The 20,667-nt window shown below is 36.6% G+C and overlaps 1 protein-coding gene across 1 annotated transcript; it reads left to right on the top strand.

The window, feature by feature from the left end:
- The first annotated feature begins 56 nt into the window (after positions 1 to 56).
- On the top strand, positions 57 to 20,175 carry CXXC4 (CXXC finger protein 4). Its single transcript, XM_036272827.1, has 2 exons — positions 57 to 1,136; positions 19,992 to 20,175. The coding sequence occupies exons 1-2, from the start codon at positions 57 to 59 to the stop codon at positions 20,034 to 20,036; spliced, it is 1,125 nt and encodes a 374-aa protein (XP_036128720.1). The 3' UTR covers positions 20,037 to 20,175.
- Positions 20,176 to 20,667: the final 492 nt, after the last annotated feature.

Here is a 20,667-nt window from a genome sequence, read left to right as displayed (position 1 = left end):
TGTCGGACCAGGCGGTCCCCACTTCCACCCTGCACCCCTTCTTCCCCCCCTGCACCATGAACACCAATGTCTGCGTGGAGCCGGGGCCGAGCCCGGAGGCCCCGGGCTTGCCCAAGGAAAGCCACCTGCCCGAGGGGGCCCTGAACAGCCTTGTGGATTACAACTCGGAGATGGAGCGCTACCGCTCCTTTGCCACCTCCTTCTACAAGACCAACGGGGGCGCCTTCCCGCAGGCAGCCAAGATCGCGCGCATCACCACCCCCATCTTCCCCAGCAGCGCCGCCGCCGCCGCGGCCGCCGCGCGCATCGGCATGTCCCCCTGGAACTGCGACAACGCGGCCACCGCCGCCGCCGCCACCGCCATGCTCTGGGGCAGCGGCGGGGGCGGGGGCGGCGGCGGGGGCGGCGGCGGCGGCGGGGGCGGCGGCGGGGGAGGCGGGGGCGGCAGGAAATCCTCCTCCGCCGCCGCCTCCTCCTCCGCCTCCTCCTCGGCGATCCTCCCCGCCGGCGGTGGCGGTGGTGGTGGTGGCGGCGGCGGCGGCGGCGGCGGCGGCGGCGGTGGCGGCGGCGGCAGCAGGACCAGCATGCACCACCGAAACGACTCCCAGAGGCTGGGGAAAGCTGGCTGCCCGCCAGAGCCGTCGTTGCAAATGGCAAATACTAATTTCCTCTCCACCTTATCCCCTGAACACTGCAGACCTTTGGCGGGGGAATGCATGAACAAGCTCAAATGCGGCGCTGCTGAAGCAGAGATAATGAATCTCCCCGAGCGCGTGGGGACTTTTTCCGCTATCCCGGCTTTAGGGGGCATCTCATTACCTCCAGGGGTCATCGTCATGACAGCCCTTCACTCCCCCGCAGCAGCCTCAGCAGCCGTCACAGACAGTGCGTTTCAAATTGCCAATCTGGCAGACTGCCCGCAGAATCATTCCTCCTCCTCCTCGTCCTCCTCAGGGGGAGCTGGCGGAGCCAACCCGGCCAAGAAGAAGAGGAAAAGGTGTGGGGTCTGCGTGCCCTGCAAGAGGCTCATCAACTGTGGCGTCTGCAGCAGTTGCAGGAACCGCAAAACGGGACACCAGATCTGCAAATTTAGAAAATGTGAAGAGCTAAAGAAAAAACCTGGCACTTCGCTAGAGGTCAGAGGAGATGATTTCTTGTTTCCCAGTCTGCCCCCCTCCCTCCTTACTCCCCTCTCTTCTCCCCTTCAGGGTTACTTGTCTGGCTTCAAGATGCAGTACCCCTTTCCTTAGGCTTCATTCAGGTTGTAAGATACCATTGTAGGTGGTGTGAGGAGGGCACGGCCTCTCCACCACCCTCCCTAGCAGCACTTCCTGTGGAACCGCCCTCCAGATGGGGAGGGCGCCCCTCCTTTTTATCTCTGGGGGAAAACTAATGTAATTGGTTTGAAAATCAGAAGTTTCACATTCAATATGGTAAAAAAAAAAAAAATGTCCCTGGGTGTTTGAAATGCCCCCTCCCCCATATGAGTATTTTTTAAAGCATCTCTGCCCAAAGAATTATACACATCACATTCTATATACTTTTATTGGCTAAGAGAGGCTTACTAGGGGCCCAGTTTTAACAGTGAGGACACAATTTCTGGCACACAAGCCTATGTGCCCATTAAAACACACAGACACACTGATCACTGAAACTGAAATACATAGATTCTAAAGGGGATTTTCTACACACTTCTAGAATAGTTTATCTCTTCGCCATGATAAAACATTTGTTTCCCTTTTTATTTTCTGCATATCTGGTATTTTTTGAGAAAGCAGAAATAGTATAGAAAGCTGAACACCACCTGCAGATTTTAAGCGGATGTTGACTTAGACTAAAGGGACACAATTAGTTCATGTAATGCAGGTGATCATAATTTTATTTAAGAATTGTTTTACATAGTTTCAGAAACGAATACTCAGTTACCAAAAAATAGGTGCTTTGGGCTCTGCATTGGAAAAAAGTAACCATTTTGTGCTTACAAAATTGTTTTATACACCAAGCACAGTTTTGGTTGATACCCTATATGGCCAATAATAGTTTCCTTTTCCTATATGTCCTTAAAAGAGAAGATGTATCGATTATCCCTAAAGTAATTGTTAAATTAGGCATTTAATTATGTTAAATACAAAGACTGATATGTTAGGTGGAAATTTCATATGGTAACTTGATCAAAACAAAAAGGAGAAAGCAGAAAACCACAAGTAAATGGTTTTGGTGGCATTTTTAGCAAAGAAATATGGACAAATCATCATAATTAACTTCTTGATAAATTTCACAGAGTAGATGGCTAGATGCTCATATGTACATTAGACCATAGGTGGTGGATTAAGCATTTGGGAATATTATGTGGGATGATTTTAGGGTGACAGTGGTTTTCACAAGTTATCAGAGGGGTACCTGCACATTGTTTTTTAAAAAATTGTGGACACTGCTTAAAGGAGTTTCCTCCACCAAGGACTGGTCTTTAAAACAATAGAAGAAGAGTTGGAGATCTTTGTTGTGGGTTTGAACGCAACCGAGATACAGATTTTTTAACAGACGATTTGTTAATATAAATTAAAACAAAACAGTTTGGGATTCCAAAAATGATCAGTTTATATTGACAGCATTATTGATTGTGATCAGTTCCATCAAAATATTATATTTATTTTATTATATTTATATTTATTCCTCTTCAATCTCTTTGTTGAAACTTTGCTTTACCCCAAAGTGGTTTATTACATTTCCTTGGGCAACTCTGCTTAAGCAAAGATAATAGCAATTATAAAAATGCAGGCCCATGTCTTTTCTTAGGTGGCGAAAATTAGCTTTTAGCTTCTCAATTTTCTTTTCTGGATCCATTCATTGTAACTTCTCTAGGTCTCTGAGGCCCATGGGAAATGAAAATTCAGTTCTTCCTGAAATTTCGTTATAACTCAGTTGATAAGTATTACATGGCTTTTATTTTTCCTCTTGGATTATGGATATAGTATCTAGAATTACAGATTTGATGTTGCCAGTGGGCCTCGTCTTTAGACCATGACACTGTCTGCATACCAACGTGGGACATGTAGTTGATAGGACCACTGAATAATTGTGATTTATTTAGTAAATAACCACTCAAGTAGCTAAATGTGAGTGCCAGTAAGTTTTCTGTAAAAGTTTCTATGTTGATTTATCAGTCTAAACAAATTTCATAAATGTCCTTTTTCTTCCTTTTGGTAGTTTTCCCACAAACTTGTGATGCCTCAGGCATTTCCATCACATATGATTCCATAATATTGCATTTTCTTTCTTTTTAAAATCCATGTGCTGAAAAGTTCTGTTGCTCTTCAGAAGGTGGTGTGTGAATGGGAGGGGAAACAAGTGTCTCTCTTTGTAGTACTCTCTGAAGGTGTTTTCCTAACGGCATACTCTCCCCACTAGAGGATGAGTCATGGTTCAAGGCTAAGTTTATTAGTAGAATACTGTTTGCCAAAAAGAAGGAAAAACAGATTGTGAGGATTTTGGTTTATTTGTTTAATTGACTAAGATTCTGTCTAGGTCATTAATAAAAGGCAACTGTGGCATGATTACCTTCAGCACATGTATAACCACACAGTTAGGGTTCTAGGAAACCAGCTGGTGGCATGTCAGAGTGGCAGGGTTTACATGACTGAACCCAAGCTGTAGCAGTGGTTGTGGGTTGGTGAAAAGTCCTCCTGCTGGCCTGCTTCCCTCCCCAATTTGGTCCCTGTACATTCTCATCATCTGTGGAGATGTTTTAGAGATTGGATAGACACCCTAACTGAGGATAGTGATTTGGGGATTTATTATGGATATTTATTTTCTGTGGATTTCAGGAATAAGTTCAGTAGCTAGTATTTGTTGGCTTTAAATTATGGACACTAATTGATATCTGGATCATAATCATACTTATATTCATATTTATTCCTTCAAACCCCCTGTGCCCTTCTTGTCTTTGACTTATGCTCATCCCAAATATTGGAGGCATAATCTGATTTTCAGGGTGAGTACACTGAAATTAAGGTACACTCACATGGTTTTCCTGGGATTCTTACCCACATGTTTTAAAGTCTTCCACCTAGCATTCCTTTTAAAGCTGCTTTTCTTATTTCCACATGTTCTGCTTAGTCTCATGTAAGAGCATCTTAATGTCTCAGAAATATGTCTATTAAACCACCTCCTTAATATATTTTTTATGATAACAATACACACAAAACTAATTTAGTTTTTCTATGGTACTGTGCACTGTGTATTTGCATATAACACTGTTCAGTTAATCAGTTACTATATCTACAAATCATCCATCATTAATTATTCAAAGAAGTTATTACAAATGTTATATGCCCCTTATATGACAAAAATTACCTTAAAAACTTGTATCCTAAATGATCCATATACTCAGATATTTTAAGAAGTGTGATTATATATTATAAATTATAGAATAGCACTTTGTCTCATACAAAGGTAATCTTTCAGTTTTTATATTCACAGCAGTTCTATTTCTGATACTAAGATCTAACTTTTTAAAACATCCCAACCTGCTATGTATAGCTCAAGGGATAAAATTGTCCTGTGGGCAACCTCAGCCTCTTAGGCCCTGAACATTGTTCAGGTGACATGATTGATCTCTGTGGGACAGCATTAGAGACCACACAGATCTGGTTTCTCTCCCATTAGCTGATTTATGGAATTACATTAGTAAGCAGAGCCTCAGGAGATTTCCCTGCCCCCACTCTCAGCTCTCCACTGCGAGTTACACACTGCCACTACCCAGGCTGTTCTTGTGTTGGTGTAGGGACTTGAAAGGGACACATCAGAAAGAAGAGACTGAGAAACTGGAAAGTCAGGAATAAGGACAATTCCATTGTCTTTCTTTTCTCTCTTTAAAATGTATCTGCTGAATGTGCAGGCCAACAATAATTTTTCATGAGTTAGGTTGAACTTCTAAGGGGTTTGGTGGAAAATATCCAGATGTTTCCCCAAACTAAGAGTGTTTTAGGGGAGGAGGGACACATGTCATATATATATGTATATGCTGTTAAGTTGTAAGAGCCTCAACCACATGAATAACAACTGAAAAATTCTGCACAAAGCAGTGTCTGCAGTTTCTGCAGGAAGATGGCACCTGCTTCCTGACGAAATTCATCGGATGATCATAGGGAAACAGGTGTGTCACTCAAACGCAGAGTCTGTAGTTAAATAATAAAACAGTCAATAATTAAATGTAAGTTTTTGAAGTCTGGTGACTGAAAACATTTTTAAGTGAAATACAGATGTTTTATATTTTAAATGGAAACATCTAGTCATTTGTCATTTTAGATCATAATTTAAAAATGAGTTTTTAATTTTTATTTTTAAAAGTCAGAAATATGCCAGTATAAAACTATAAATGTGTGCTTTAATCTCAAAATACAAATATGTAGCTATCAAAGGGAAAGAGGAAACTTTTCAATACATTTAAACAAAATAATAGTAGATAGCCCAGGCAGTGTGGCTCAGCGGATTAGCATTGTCCAGTGGACTGGGAGGTTCCAGGTGTATTCCCAGTCAGGGCACGTGCCACGGTTTCTGGCTCGATCTTCAGGGGCGAGCAGGAGGCAGCTGACGGGTGTTTCTCTCTCAGCCATGTTTCTCTCTCTCCCTTCCTCTCTCTCTAAAAAAATAAAAAAAAATAAAAAATAAAAAACTTAAAAAAAAATATTAAAAAACAACAAAAAAAACAATAGTATATTAACACTAGAATGTAATAAAGAAATGATATAGGAAAAAGACACTGAATTTCATAAAGGATAAGAAAATAGCACAGAAAAGTTTAGCTTTGACTAAAGTCATAAAATAGATTTATTTGTAGCCAAGGTATCAGACTGTAATACAAGTTCAATGAAATTCTCTTCCTATCACCAGATACAATATTAGGTAGTCAAAGTTGTTTTCAAAAGAACCATACATTTTTGATAATTTCTAAATGAGAATAATACCCCCACCTATCCAAATATCATGTAAATTATAAGCAACCTTTGGAATGGCAATTAGGAATAGTAAAATGCAATTTAAAATCCATTTGTAGTCCTGGCCAGTTTGGCTCAGCGGTTAGAGCGTTGGCCTGTAGTCCAGAGAGACCCGGGTTCGGTTCCTGTAAGGGCACGTACCTCAGTTGCAGTTTGTCCCCAGCCCTGGCTGGTCGTGCGGGTGGCAGCTACTCGATGTGTCCCTTTCACATTGATGTTTCTCTCTCTCTTCCTCTTTCTTCCTCCCACTCTATCTTAACAAAAAAGTTGAAAAATGTCCTCGGGTGAGGATAAAAAAAAATAAAATAAAATAAAATCCATTTGTAAATTATCCTATAAGAATGTTTGTTTGAAATTTATTCATCGTCATGCCTGGCTGGTGTGGTTCAGTGGATTGAGCATCATCCAATGGACTGAGAGGTCCCGGTTCCTTTACCAGTCAGGGCACATGCCTGGTTTGCGGGCTCAACTCCAGTGGGGGACATTCAGGAGGCAGCCAATTGATGTTTCTTCCTCACATCAATATTTCTATCTCTCTCTCTTTCCCTTCCTTTCTCTAAAAAATCAATAAAAACATTTGTTTTTTAAAATTCAGTAATCATCAAACAAAATACAATCAGAAAGCCAATCAGTACAAATAAACAACAAACTGTAGACTTAAAATTTTTTATCCTTTATTGATTTTAGAGAGAGAGGAAGTGAGAGGGAGAGAGAGATAGATACATCGATGAGAGAGAACATTGATTGGCCTCCTTCTGCATGCCCCCACTGGGGATCTGGTCCACAACCTGGGCATGTGCCCTGCCTGGGAATCAAAGGCAACCTCTTGTTGCATGGGTCAACACTCAACCACTGAGCTACACTGGCAGGACCTGTAGACTAATCAGATAAAAATATTTAGATATTGGGAATAAGAAAAGAAATTGTATCTTATCATAAGGGAAAAAAAGTTTCTTGATTTTTAAATTTTTAATTAATTGATTATTGTAAATTTTGCTTAGCTTTAGCCAACTGAAAAGTTAAAGAGTTTTTAATAGACTTACAGACTGATAAATACAGAATGATTTAATAAAAATTGTGTGTAAGACTAAACATTGAAATATGTGCAAAAAAATGGGCATTTCACCCATATTCGCTTTGGTTTACCAGTTGGTGACTGAAAATGTCTATGGGGGAGATGCTAAAAACACTGGTAGAATATTCTTTATGGATACAAAAGTAGAACATAAAACTACTTGAGTATTCCCTAAAAACCAGTTGCAGTGTTTCATAAACTGTTCCGAAGTAGTTGGTGCTCTTAGAACTTACTATTCAACCTCAATAGATCAGACTGGCTGAATATATAGTTCACTTTTACCAGAAAACAATTCACATTTTAAGGATAACAAAATGTCCTACTATTCGATAAATTTCACAAGAGTAGATCTGCTTCCATTTCTGACATTTATTTTTACTCAGATTATACAAAATGCTAAAAACTCATAAATTCACCATATAAAACTATCCAATTAAATTAATAGGTCAAATTCATGATTTATGACAAGTCCCAGGTAAATACACAAATTGAAGAAAGTACAACTTCTCTTTTAGCTTGCCTCTTATTTATTTATTTTTTTATTGGTTTTGAAAAAGCAAAAACAAACCCCAAAGAATGGCAAAATCTTTCATTTGGATGTGTGTGATTTTCAGTCACACATTAAAATGTGAGGTGATGCCCTGGCCGGTTTGGCTCAGCGGTTAGAGCATCTGCCTGTGGTCCAGAGAGACCTACCTGGGTTCGGTTCCCACTAAGGGCACGTACCTCGGTTGTAGTTTGTCCCTGGCCCCGGTTGGTCGTGTGGGAGGCCACTCAGTGTGTCCCTTTCACATCGATGTTTCTCTCTCTCTCTCTCTTCCTCTTTTTCCCTCCCATTCTATCTGAACAAAAAATGAAAAAATGTGTGAGGATAAAAAAAAAAAAATGTGAGGTGACATGGCTGGGAAAGCAGAGCACTATCTTTTTTTACAAAAAAACTTGTTTTCAGGAAAGGTTTTTGTAACCAGTGTGCATGTGGAGCGTGGTTCCTTCACTTGTGCAGCAGAGCTTCTGCTCATTCTTAACATACTACTTCTTCCAGCATTGTGCTCTGGTCCTGAGGCGGTTCAAAGTCTTGGGGGAGGGGCGCAGGGGTGGTTTTATCCTTCAGTCATATCTTGTTCCATCACGTGCAAACACCTGTCCTGAAATTGAATTATTCTGCAGGGTAATCGAAAAGCCTCCCTGCATTCAGCATCATATGTTTTCTGTTGTTTATTGAGTTATGTTGCACCATACTTCAGATGCGACAGCCATTTAATAATGTTGAAGACTTAGCTCTGCAGGGGCTAAAAGGATCCCAGCAGGCTTGTTAACTTCTACTCTAAAACATTATGAGAAATATTTTTCTCTTCTGTGAAACTTCGGGGCTTTCTCTTAATTTATTTTAAGAGCATAAGATGTACAACCAGGTATGAGAAGGAGCCTTAAAAATGGGGTGGGGGGGCGCATTTCTATTTCTTAATATTTAACTCACCTGTTTCACATTACATTTTTTACTTAAAAGAAAATGGCAAGGCAAACAATTACTTATTCAAAAAACTAATACTAATGATGTATTTTTTTGGCTGATATATACCAAATATAAATTATAATCAGAAAATATACTAGTAGTTTCTTGAAGTTTTATTTATTTATAATTGAAAATTATATTTGGGCCATGTGGCCACATTTAGATGATAGAATGTGGGAAGAGCCACTAGTATCAAATAACTTATCACTTGAACAGTGTTATATACACCAGCGGAACTTCTCTGATTTTACTTACACATTTGTAAAATGGGACTAATAATATCAATGTACCTTACAGCTTTTTAATATTGTATGTAAGTTCTGTTTCTTGTGTACTTACAGAAGCTACACAATTTCTTGTTTCTATTTTAAAGTCATCAATATAGAGTAGAAAACAATTATATTTAGAGATAATTCAGTGCAACAACAGGTTACTTACAGTAGTTAGAAATTGAAGCCCAGGCAAACTATTTTGTGGCTTGCCTTTTGTGAACATTTGTTTGAATCATCCTGTTCACCAAAGATCTGGCTTGATTTCACTTGGAAATTGATAAACTTGATAAACAAGTTTTCCTGTTCTTATAGCTGTCAAATGCCCAGGAAAACTGTGCAGATTACCTAGGGCAGTCACAAGGTGGTGAGCCATTCAGACAATTTAGTGCTCTTCCCCTTTCTCTGCCAAAGGCACACCGCCACCATTAATTTATCGTTTAATAGCTCATGTGCATGCGTGCGCGTGTGTGTTTCAGTTTACTAACTCAGTACCTTTATTTGGCTACTGTTTTCTTTATCTGGACAGACACAGGAAATTATTCTAAATGCGAATTAGTAAGTTTAAGAAAATTATTGTAAGGAACAAGTAGTTAAATGCTTATCATGATTTCTAGTTGGAAAACATATTTAACAAATACCGGAATAGTGTAGAGTTACTTTTGTTTTGAAAGATAGGTGTGCGTGTAGGGGGATAAAGTAGGTAGACATAGATTTTGAGATAAAAAGTGGATGAAATGACTATATAGGACTTTCTTTTTTCTTTTTAGTAAGAAAATATTTGTGAAATGAGGAAAGTTAGTGAGCAATAATAGAAAAAGCTGGTGGTTTTCTGGGAGAAAATTGTAATAAGCCCGAAAAGACTTGGAATACTGACCAAGACAGCATTAAAAAACAAAGGAGAAGAGAATATTCAAGCCAAGAAGCAATGTGGTACAGATTTAGAAGGAACGTTGTCAGGATAGGATACAGAAGTTTTGCAGAGAATGGGAACTATAAAAACAAGGAAGATTTTAATGACTTGATCAGTACATTGGGGAGTCAGAGCTGAGGCTCAAGTTCATTGGAGAGGCAGCTGAATTAGAGACAAGGAAAACATACTGTGTTATAGCTGACATTATTTTTACTTATGCCTTTGAAACATTTAGTAGAATAATTCAAAGGCATAACTGAAGGATAATACACCCAATATGGGTAGAAAATGGGATCCCATTTGGATCTCATCTGCATCTAAATATCTAAATTCACATTTCCAAAGACATTCTTGAGAAAGTGAAGTAAGTGTCCTGCTATGGGGGAAACTGTGCTGAAAGTGCTGTTTCTTGTTCAAGGACTTAAAAACAACCTGGGTGATTGATCATATCAAAACAACAGAGAGCAAGTAAGAGGAGAAGAGAGAGGGATATATATTTATAGATCAGGAAGAGTCATGGGCATTTCTGTGTATGTCAGCAAATCTGGCAAATTTCAGAGACAATATATTTTCTCCAAAACTTTATATAGTGAAAAGAGAGTAAATGCATTTTTAAAAGAATAGGTTATATCAATTTAATTGTGTGGAAATGATGATTCTGAGTGACGGTGAATCAGTGGCAGAAAAATAACTGTTGGGGAAAGACTTAACTATGGAAAATGTTCTTGTTTATAATAAGGTTAAATGAGAGCAGTGATGGTTTTAATGGAGTCATGAATAAGGAAGAGATAAAATAAGGATGAGAAGTGAGATGATGTGGAATCTTCTGGTGAACATTACTTTATGTGTTCTAATTTTCATTCATGAAAAACAAAATAGAGAACACTGGCCTTTTCCATCCCAAAGGAAATATATATTGGACATTCTGTGGAAGGCTGCTATACAGAGTTAAGTTCATTATGAAGTGGAGTGGTTTTGGATTTTTCTCATGTGATTCTTTTCACATAAATGTTATTTATACGGCATGGAGCTGTGTTTTTCAAACTCTAGGCGACAGCACATTAGTGGTCCGTGAAACCAAGGTGTTGGCTTGCCACCAGGATTTTTACAAAGTGGACTAGAATAGAGCGGAACAGAAAATATGAGTGCGTCACATACAGTAAGAGTACATATTGTTAAACTTCTGTTTCAGTTATGTATGTATCCATAAATGTATGTGTATGCATGTACTAGGCTGCTATGTCAAATGTATTTCTAACTGTTGGTTGCAGTCAAAAGCGTATGAAAAACACTAGTTTAGTGACAGCAACAACACTCTTGAACAAATTTGTAGTGAGGAAAGAAATTATATTTGTAAATGGAACAATGTTAACAGATAAAGAGGAAAATTTAAATGTGTTTCTATAAATAGTGTGTCTTTACTGTTCCCAGGCAGATCTGTACCTTTTCTGGATATTCATGAATACATGGTATACTACTAAGCATGTAGTAAACCATTGGTCAATTCACTTTAACAAATCTTTAGGTAGGGACTGTTAATTTCTAAGACATGTAGTTAAGTGTGATAAAAACACACAAACACATGTACACGCATGCACACACACGCACGCGCGCGCGTGCACACACACACACACACACACCCTAGCTTCTGGACTTCAAATTTCTCTTTATTTCTAACTGCTTTTTTCAATGTCCATGTACATTTTCTAACTCTGTATCTTATTTCATCCAAGATACTTAGTTTCCCCATTTATGATCTTAATTCCCAGTCCAAGAAATGTACGCATTCTAAATGGTATGACTGAAATTTTAGAAAACTTTGAAAGCATCTCACACATATTTAAAAATCTTGGGATTCCTGGATTCATCCCTGGCTTAGTTCTTCCCCAGACCTAGACAAGAAATAAAAACTGCTACCTATGATCTCTACTTGGCTATGTCATGTGGTTATATAGTGTAGTATTAAGTTTACTCTTAGTATTCCAGCATTTTTCTAGGAGTTAGGAAAAAGAATAATTGCTTTAAACATTTGAACATACTGAAAATCCACAGTATGACTTGTTATTTCAAACATATTTTAAAGAGTACTGGAAACCCTTGTTTGACCTGAATAAGAGAAAGGGCCATATTGAAAGAAAGAATTAAAGGAATGAGGGGAAATGGGAGGGAGGGAGGGTGGGTAGCCAGGCAGACCACAGTGTTACAGATTAAAGGGAAATCACAAAGGAGCCTGTTGGCAGAAAGGATTATTATGTTCAAGGTCATCTTCTTGAGTCTGCTTTAAATAAGAAATTAGTGGAAATGGTTAATGTCTCAAAATTTTTGGAACGATGCCATGAGTCTGGGTATAGACCCACTAGAACCACTTACCATTGTTTCTTTTTATTTACCACAGTAAAAAAAACAAAACAAAACAAAACAAAAAACTAGTTTTTTTTCTTCAAAAAATGTTTAAGAGTAATTCTTTCAAGTCTGCAATGAAAAACATAGAAAGACCAAGATGGAAAAACTGGGGCTCAAAATTAATAATGGCATGTAGGAAGACAGGGTCTACCCAGCATCCATAAGCAACTTATTGTTCAAAAGTAGTATACCTTTAAATGATTATAAGGAGAACTTCCTGAAAAAATACAAAATTACACATATAGAAAAGACTCCAGAAAAAAGGGAGAAAAAGAATATTAATAACCATGTCTTATAAATCCAATGCCTGAGAAAAGTTAGGCTTATTAATTCACTAGGCTGGTTATGCGGCAGTGCATATGTCTGCACAGAGATGGAGGACAGGATCCTCACGGGAAAAGAAGTAGTTTATGCAAATTCTCTGAGGAGAAGTTTGAATCTAAATACTTGAGGTCTTGCTGATGTCAAAGTAGTGAAGAATGCTTAACAGTGCATATCCTCTTAATGAGGCAGATTAACCAAAGTATGTATCTAAAGAGCTAAGTAATGTATAATAACTTGATAAAATTAACTTCTGATAATTGTTGACTGTATACTTTTCACTTTTATTATTTAAAAGAATATTAAGGATAGAGACCAAAGAAAGAGTCAGAATGGTTGTGAACTGAACATGAATTCAGAGGGCAATTGCAGTCATTAAAAAAAAAAAAAATTAAAAGGAAATACTCCAAAAGCTACATATTATTTCAGAAGTACAGTCATAACCACATTCTTTATTTTGGTGATATCGTCTAATTGACTAAAATGTTTGAAATTGTCTCTAAATTCTTCTAAGTAATTCATGGGTATAAAATGTACTTTGGTTTCTAGGCTGGGTCTCTCAGTATTTGCATTTTTCTCATAGAATATTCTAAACTAAATGAAGTTTAATGGCTGCATCCAAATGTTACAGAACTTAGCTTAAGAGAACATTCCTATTGAACCTATTTTCACTTCTTATATAATATTGAAAAAAATTCTGAGACCTATAGTAATCAAAGTGAAGCGCCGTAATTTGAATTGCTTTTATAGAGACTAGGTGCAACTATTGTATTTTACTTGAATATAAGTTAGAGGCTGTCCAAATCATAGCTTTCATAATTTAAAAAAAATTACTTCTTAATATTTTTAATTGATTTTTTGTTTTTTTGTTTTTTAGAGAGAGGAAAGGAAGGAGAGAGAGAGAGAGAAACATCGATGTGAGAATGAAACCTCCATTGGTTGCCTCCCACCCACACCCTGACCTGGGATGGAGCTGGCCCTGTTTGGTGTACAGGATGACACTCCAGCCAACCGAGCCACACAAGCAGGGGCACTTCTTAATATATCTTAGCCCCTCCCTATTTTCTCACATTTTACATGAAAGTTTCTTTTTTTCTTCAATATAAAACAAGAAAGCTCACTGTCTGCTTTAGAATTAGTCAAATTTTTCAAAATTGTCCAAGAACATGTTCATGAAAAGAATATTTTTGTTTTTTCATAGCTGATTAGCAGTGATCTCACCTCAGGGCATTGTTGTATTCAACAGGAATTAATAGAGTAATTTGAGGGGAGATAGATTTATTTAACTTTTGTATTGGTAGTGTGTGCGTGTCTGTGTATTCGCGCATGTGTGTTTGTGTAAACATATACAAATAAAACAAACTTTAGATATTTTAATTATTCTTGACAGTATAGTACCGATTTTATTAACTTAAATTTTGCTCTTTAAATCTCAATTTTACTTTTAAATCCCTGTTATACATAAGGTTAAAAATAATTATAAAAATAATTTTTCGAAAACACCTTTTTAATTTGTGGATCATTGTAAAATTTTTTTCTTTTTGCAGGTATCATTCTATTATAATTTATTTTAATTTTATAAGTCCAAGAACATTTTAATCACTACACTCCTATTCATAATACAGTAAATTTACTTATTTGTTGGAATAATGTGGTTTAAAGTGTTAATGCCTAAATTAATTGAAATATAATCATATATTGCATTAACCAAGAGACTTGCCTACATAAAGTAGTTACACTTGGTACTAAGGCCCAAAGTGGATACCTTTCCTGGGCACTTCTTGAGGAATGCGAATCATGATGTTAAGCTGTTAACTTTCCTTCCTGCTAACTCATCCCTACCCCATACACAAATTCCCTTTGCACAGTTGTTTTCCTAGCCACCTCTACCATTATACTGACTTGACTAAGTGCCTGTGCAACATAACGTATAAACTCATCCTCTGTTTACCGAAGTTTGCAGGGCTTACCTGCCATCACAGGGTGAGGATGGTTGTGTTCGTGCAGGAGGGGGAAGAGAAGAGCCTTCCTAGTCCCAAGGCAGAAGGAGTAGCAAGAGCACCAGCCCACAGAGAATCGATACTAATGAAAAAGCCATCTCTAGTTTTCCACCATTAATCAGAGAAATCCTGGCCACAAATGTCAATTTGGAAACCAAACAAGTAAAATGCTCCTTATAATCATATTTAAGGGCCCCTAAAATTGGGTCATAAAATTATCCAGTTACTTATTAGTGCTTTCCTCCTTTTAAAGAAAGGTCTAACATTCCAGTTAGTGGTAATATCGATAGGTGTTTTTTAGTTTACATATGGACATTGGCCAAAATAAGATGTGAGTTTACCAAAGTCTTATCCAGTTTATATGATGAATGAATTTGAAATATGAGAAAAGTTAATTTGATATATGCATGCACATATAATATGAAATATATATATATATATAATAGAAAAAAGGAGTAAGTTACATATACTTCAAAAGGTGGAAACAGTGCATACGTTCATCAATCCACATATTTTTAATTAACATATTATTAAAATATAAAGTTGATTTTGATTAATAATAAATTACTGGGCTGTAAGATTATTATTTATCATAAATTATCTCTTATACTTACTGACCTATGCTATATCTGTGCTTGCTAATAATTCTAATATAGTTGCTGGCTATGATTTGTTAAATATGCTATTTACAAATAAGATATAGAAAAATATTTCTGCTAAAACCATTTTGGGGAGTCTCTAATATTTGCTACCTATCATTTTAGTCCAACTAATTATCCAAAGATCTGTATTACTGTGCATGTGTGTATGTATTCACATTCATAATATTATATATATACAGTTTTCCAATTATCCAAATAGGTTTTGAAATTTTGTCAGTATAAATGTTAACCTATATAACTTGATATTTTAGCATTCTTTGAGAATTAAATCATGAAAAAAAGTAGTTTTTTCCCACCATCAGGGATTTTCTTTCTCTTTTTGTTCATCTAAACACATCCCAAAGGTTGAAGCAAATATAATCAGATATCTAAAAGCAAACAATGGGACTATTGTCTTTTGTCATATTTATTCAAGTCCTTTTTATTGCAAAATTCAGTGGTTCATGAAGGTTTTCAAGTTCGAATGTAAAGAGGCAAATCAAATGCAGTGGGTGTTTCCAGTTTCAAGGCCTTGAGTGCCCAGGAGTTTAAACCCTGACAGTGGAGCCCCTCACAGTGAGCATCGTATTTAGAAAGAGTTTATAGGTGGTTGTAATGGCTTAATACAGTTTCAGATTGCTTTACTTTGGTTTAAAAAAAAGCATCATTATATATGAGAATCATAAAATTACTGGATGACTTATGTTTCTCTCATTAATGATAAATGGGATGAGAAGAAATTATTTTTTGATTAGTGTAAGAATAATGGTATCCCAGAATACTGACTGCAGCGTGGCAGTCACTGCATTAGAGCCATCCGTTTCGCAGCAGACGTCTGAAGGCCTAGGCACATCACTGAGATTTTGGGACTAGAAAGTGTATGAGTGAATACTGGAAAGATATATTTAACTTTGGTTACAGAATTTGCTAATGTCATCATCATTATCTTAATTTATAACTTACGCATTCTGAAGTAAATTTTAGTATTGAGTTGCTCTTTGAAAACACATGTCTAATTCTATTAAAAATGATTCATTTTATTGTGTCTCGAATACTGCTATATTTTATATATTGCATCTTGATATGAATAGCCAATCTCACATATCTCCAAATGTACAGAGTTCTAGATACTCCAAATTCACTTTTTAGGAGGTGAGTTTTTATTAGACTTGATATATTTTTAACAAGAGTATGTAGAGGCCTGATAAGCCAGAAGATACATAGTCCTCATGACTGTTTAGCAGGCACCGAAAAAGAACAGAATGCTTAATCCTTAAAGTGTCAGCTTTTGGAAATCTTATTTATTTTCTGTTGCTTAATTATTTCTTCATTGCTGATTTGATGAAAATCAAACTGAAATACATTTCTTCCAGGAATATGGATTCTTTTTTTTTTTTTTTAAAGTAAATGTAAAATGTAATTGGGCTTGGATTATATCATTCCTCTTATTCAAAGAAATATGCTGGCTTCTGCGTTATTTTGGAGGGAAACAGAAGGCATTCCTTTAAGCTTGAAGGTCGTTTCGTATCTGGCTCATATAGGGATGAATTCTCTGTAACACCATGCTTTACAGCAGAACCGGAAGGAGAAAGGGGGGCTGCAGTTTCTTCCCAGGCCTCCTGGGAGCCAGACTGCTGTTCGTCAGTGTTTGCACCTGCATGAGCGGTGAAGGCTGCCTTGAACAATGCTGATCAACTCAATTCTATTCTCTACCTCCCGCCCCCTTCTCTTCCTGGGGAATCTGGCTTTCCTGTCACTCAGGATAATGATTTCCTGCAAGCATCACTGAGATCCAGAAAGTCACTGTAATCTCATCAACAGTGTGATTCCCCAGCTGGGACTCTTGAATTTATATAACCCAAAGGTAGCTGGTTAGGGTGCATAATCCCCCACGTTGGTCCTCGGAGCACCAGCACCATTTGAAATGGAAGTCCTCTGACAAAAATGACCTCATTAGCTGACAAAATTAGAGACGATACATCCCCAAATTAGTACAGTCAGAAACCTGTAATTTAATGCACTATGCTGCCTGTGAATTTAACCGAATACGTTACAATGTTGTTTCACCAAAAAGAACAGTTCAGGCCTAACATACATTTCCAGTGAGCCCAGTGAAATCTGGGCAGTCGATTGGCCGCATCCTGTGTTTTGTGTGGCCTCTGGGACTCTAAGGAGCTCTGTGACTTTTTAACCCTGAATTCAAACTGTTAGAGAACTCTTACTTCAAGTGTCTAGTGAATGCCTTGAAAATTTGTTCTAATAATTACATCAGAGGTTTTTTATTTTCTCACTTATTTTACGTGATTACCCAACTAATCGTTTTTAGGCTTATGACCTCAAAGATATAAATGGAAGAGAGAAATCATTTTTAAGAGATGCGTTCCTGCTTATCTTCTTCCTTCCCCTGGAGCAGAGGATTGTCCATATCCTCATATATGAAGATATATACAGGTCTCAACATATGCACAGTAATGTGTACACATCACAGAGCTATTTTGTGACAGATCATGTTAGCATAGAAAACCTGTTCTCTGCTTTTCCCATTGCATTATCTAATTTTTGTGCTAACAAGCATTGAGAAGTACTTATCTCTTTTTCCCACAACAGTGACCTTTGATCTCAGGTGGCATTTTATAAAGCTTACTTTTTCTAAATATTACAAATAACATTGAGCAATGGAAAGGGTCACAGGCAGAGCAAAGAGCTGGAAAATAAATTTTAAAATGTATCTAAGACATAAGGAGTTCATCTCATTTAAAAAATGTACTTCATGTAGTTTTTGTTTATCTTCATAAACATATGTTTATCAAGATACAAAATTATATAAGTATATATTGACAATCTTGTTTCCAGTTGGCATCTGAGAGTAGGTTGGCATCTCTAGGTCATATACTATACATGTCAATGTGAATATATGCGGGTATATATACACATGTCTATTTTTCATGTGTGAATCTGTAATCGCATGGATATGTCTTGATCTAACTTGTTAAAATGACTACATTTATATAAGTATGCATACTTAAATAAAATTTATTCTTAGTTGGCATCAGGCAGCAAGTTAGCATCTGGTATAAACTTCTAAGTTTTTATTTACTGCGTGTGTGTGTGTGTAGCATAAATATTAGAATGAATATACGTTTCTTGTTACTTCATATAGTTCCTTTAATAAGTAAATGCATGTAAGCGCATTTATAATTATTACATTTATCATTCGAAAGTTAATTTTAGAAAGCAGTAAAGGGTTTTTTCTTGACAACCAAACAAATAATAGGGCTCCAGGTATGCATAGTGAACTGAAGAGAAGAAAACAGATGAAACCATGAGGAGTGAGAAATAAAATACTAGTAAGATAAGTACCACTTTTTATGGGAGCAATGGATCTTTTTGTTTGTGTGTTTTTAGGAAATACTTGACACATTAAATGTTTTTGTATACACCTATGTACAAATTTGGATCAGATAACCTTTGTTTTTTCTTAGCACATTCATTTGGAAATGTATTGTGGTGACTATGAGGATGTTTTATAAAAGATTATTTTAAGTACAGATAATGAAAACAATTTTACTTTCCAGAATGGTTGTTTTATACATTTAAATTTCAATTGACATCTTGATCAATTAATACACTTTTATTTTTAGATGACATTACTTCAGGAAGACTTTGTCAATCAAATAAGTCATGTGTGAGAAAGTAAATAAAAGCTGACCTCAATTGTCAAACAGCATTTAAAGTAGAACTTTTTATCTATTCTCTGAAATACAAAATTCAAGTACTATTAACACTGTGTGTTAACACTACAAGGTGTGTGTGTAGGGGGGTGTTGTGTGTGTGTACATGTTCTTCTATACCTATTCAATATTTTGGTAACAGTAAACCTACGATTAACGTACTTACTTATCCCCATCCCCAGCAGCCATTTTAAAGTCTACACAGACTTGTTGGACTAGTCTAACCAGGAATGCGATTAACTCTCTGTCATTTGCCCTTATAAGAAAATTGACTCTTACCTTGTTTTTATGTACCTTCAATATGTACTCACGTGATTCTGTTAAAAAAAAAAGTGGCATAATGAATTGCTGTAATGTTAATATATAGAGGAAAATTCAATAGCTTAACTGCTATTTAACAGAAAACCCCATAGTAATATACAATTTTGGTTAAATGGTTGCTCAAACTTTTGGTGCTAGCTTATTATTCCTTTGGAATATGGTAGTATTTTTATGCTACAAAAGAATAGTTATGGTCCATTGAGTATCATTGGTTAGTATAAATTTGTTTCATATATATGACATTAATTTATTGAATATGCAGACTTACTTTAAAATAGTGGTATACTTTATCAGTATTGTTCTGATTAGATTAGATGTAGGAATGTTTAGCATTAGTAGTTAAGTGATAGACATAATATTTATGATAGTTCTGTCATAAAAGAAATTCTCCAGAACAAAAAAAAAAATGACTTCACTGAATGCTAAACATCAGTCTTACAGAGGGTGCGTGTGGACATAGCAGATGCAGATTTTAAGTACACTTGCTGGCTGGTCTTCCTACTATTGATGAATAGCACGAACCACCCCATTTATTCTGATTGCTATCCATGTTCTAGACTGTGTTCCCTCTATTTCTTTAGACCAATGTGTTTTAACTGTTATACTTAGCAAATTAGGATTAAATGCAATATTCTGATTTTTGTAACGTTCTAAGATTGAAAACTTATTTCTTTTAAATGTTGAAATATATAAGTCGTTATGTTGTATCATAGTGACTAAAAATATTGCTGAAGTATAAAGGGGAAAATTCTAATTTTATGCTGGATAGAAAGAAAGTTTAATTTATTTTCTTGCTCTTTTTTTATAGAGAACGCCTGTTCCCAGCGCTGAAGCATTCCGATGGTTCTTTTAAAGCAGTAGTGTATCTTATTTTCAAGGCATTTGGAAGTGAAGGGCAAACTAATGTCTTGTTTTAAGAAACTGCTTAGTCCACCACAGAAGAAAATATCCAGATATTATTTTCATTTTATGTATAGGGGTTTCTTCAAAAACAAAAACAAAAAAAAAGAAAAAGAAAAGAAAAAAAGACATAGAAAAATAATCTGGGAGCTTGGGGAATTGGCCAGTCTATTTACTTTCAGTACACTGATTCTTTGATGTAATTTAGCTATACTAGTGAAGTTGTTGTCTATTTTGAAAGTGACTGTAAAAAATAAGTTTGGGTAAACCCCTGATGTAAAATCATGTATCTTTGCAAAGTACATATCTATACTTCATTTTCAAATATATGTGTTTCAGTACTGTAAATTGTACAGATAGCAGCTTGTATTTTGTGTGTTTAGACACAAGGAGACAATCACGTCTGAGCATCTATGGAGATTAACAGTTTGTACACAACAGTATGGTTCTGCGAGTTAAATCTGGAGCAATAAATTTTAGCTTTAAATATTTTTCACCAGTTGTTTCTAGAAGCAGCAACAGCGGTGGCATGTTTTGCTGCGCATCTTTCCGTAGAGACTCGATGCCAAGTGTTACAAGAAGAA

The sequence above is a fragment of the Molossus molossus genome, unplaced genomic scaffold (genome assembly GCF_014108415.1).
Source record: "Molossus molossus isolate mMolMol1 unplaced genomic scaffold, mMolMol1.p scaffold_m16_p_1, whole genome shotgun sequence".
In the NCBI taxonomy this organism is placed as follows: domain Eukaryota; kingdom Metazoa; phylum Chordata; class Mammalia; order Chiroptera; family Molossidae; genus Molossus; species Molossus molossus.
Note: the sequence above shows the minus strand (reverse complement) of the source record. Positions and strands in the feature narration are given on the sequence as shown.

What these genes read in the sequence shown, in the direction of transcription:
- CXXC4 (XM_036272827.1), top strand. Translation starts at nt 57, where the DNA reads ATGAACACCAATGTCTGCGTGGAGCCGGGGCCGAGCCCGGAGGCCCCG. An exon ending in AACCTGGCACTTCGCTAGAG is followed by an intron (nt 1,137 to 19,991) that starts GTCAGAGGAGAT and finishes CTTTTTTTATAG; the next exon opens with AGAACGCCTGTTCCCAGCGC.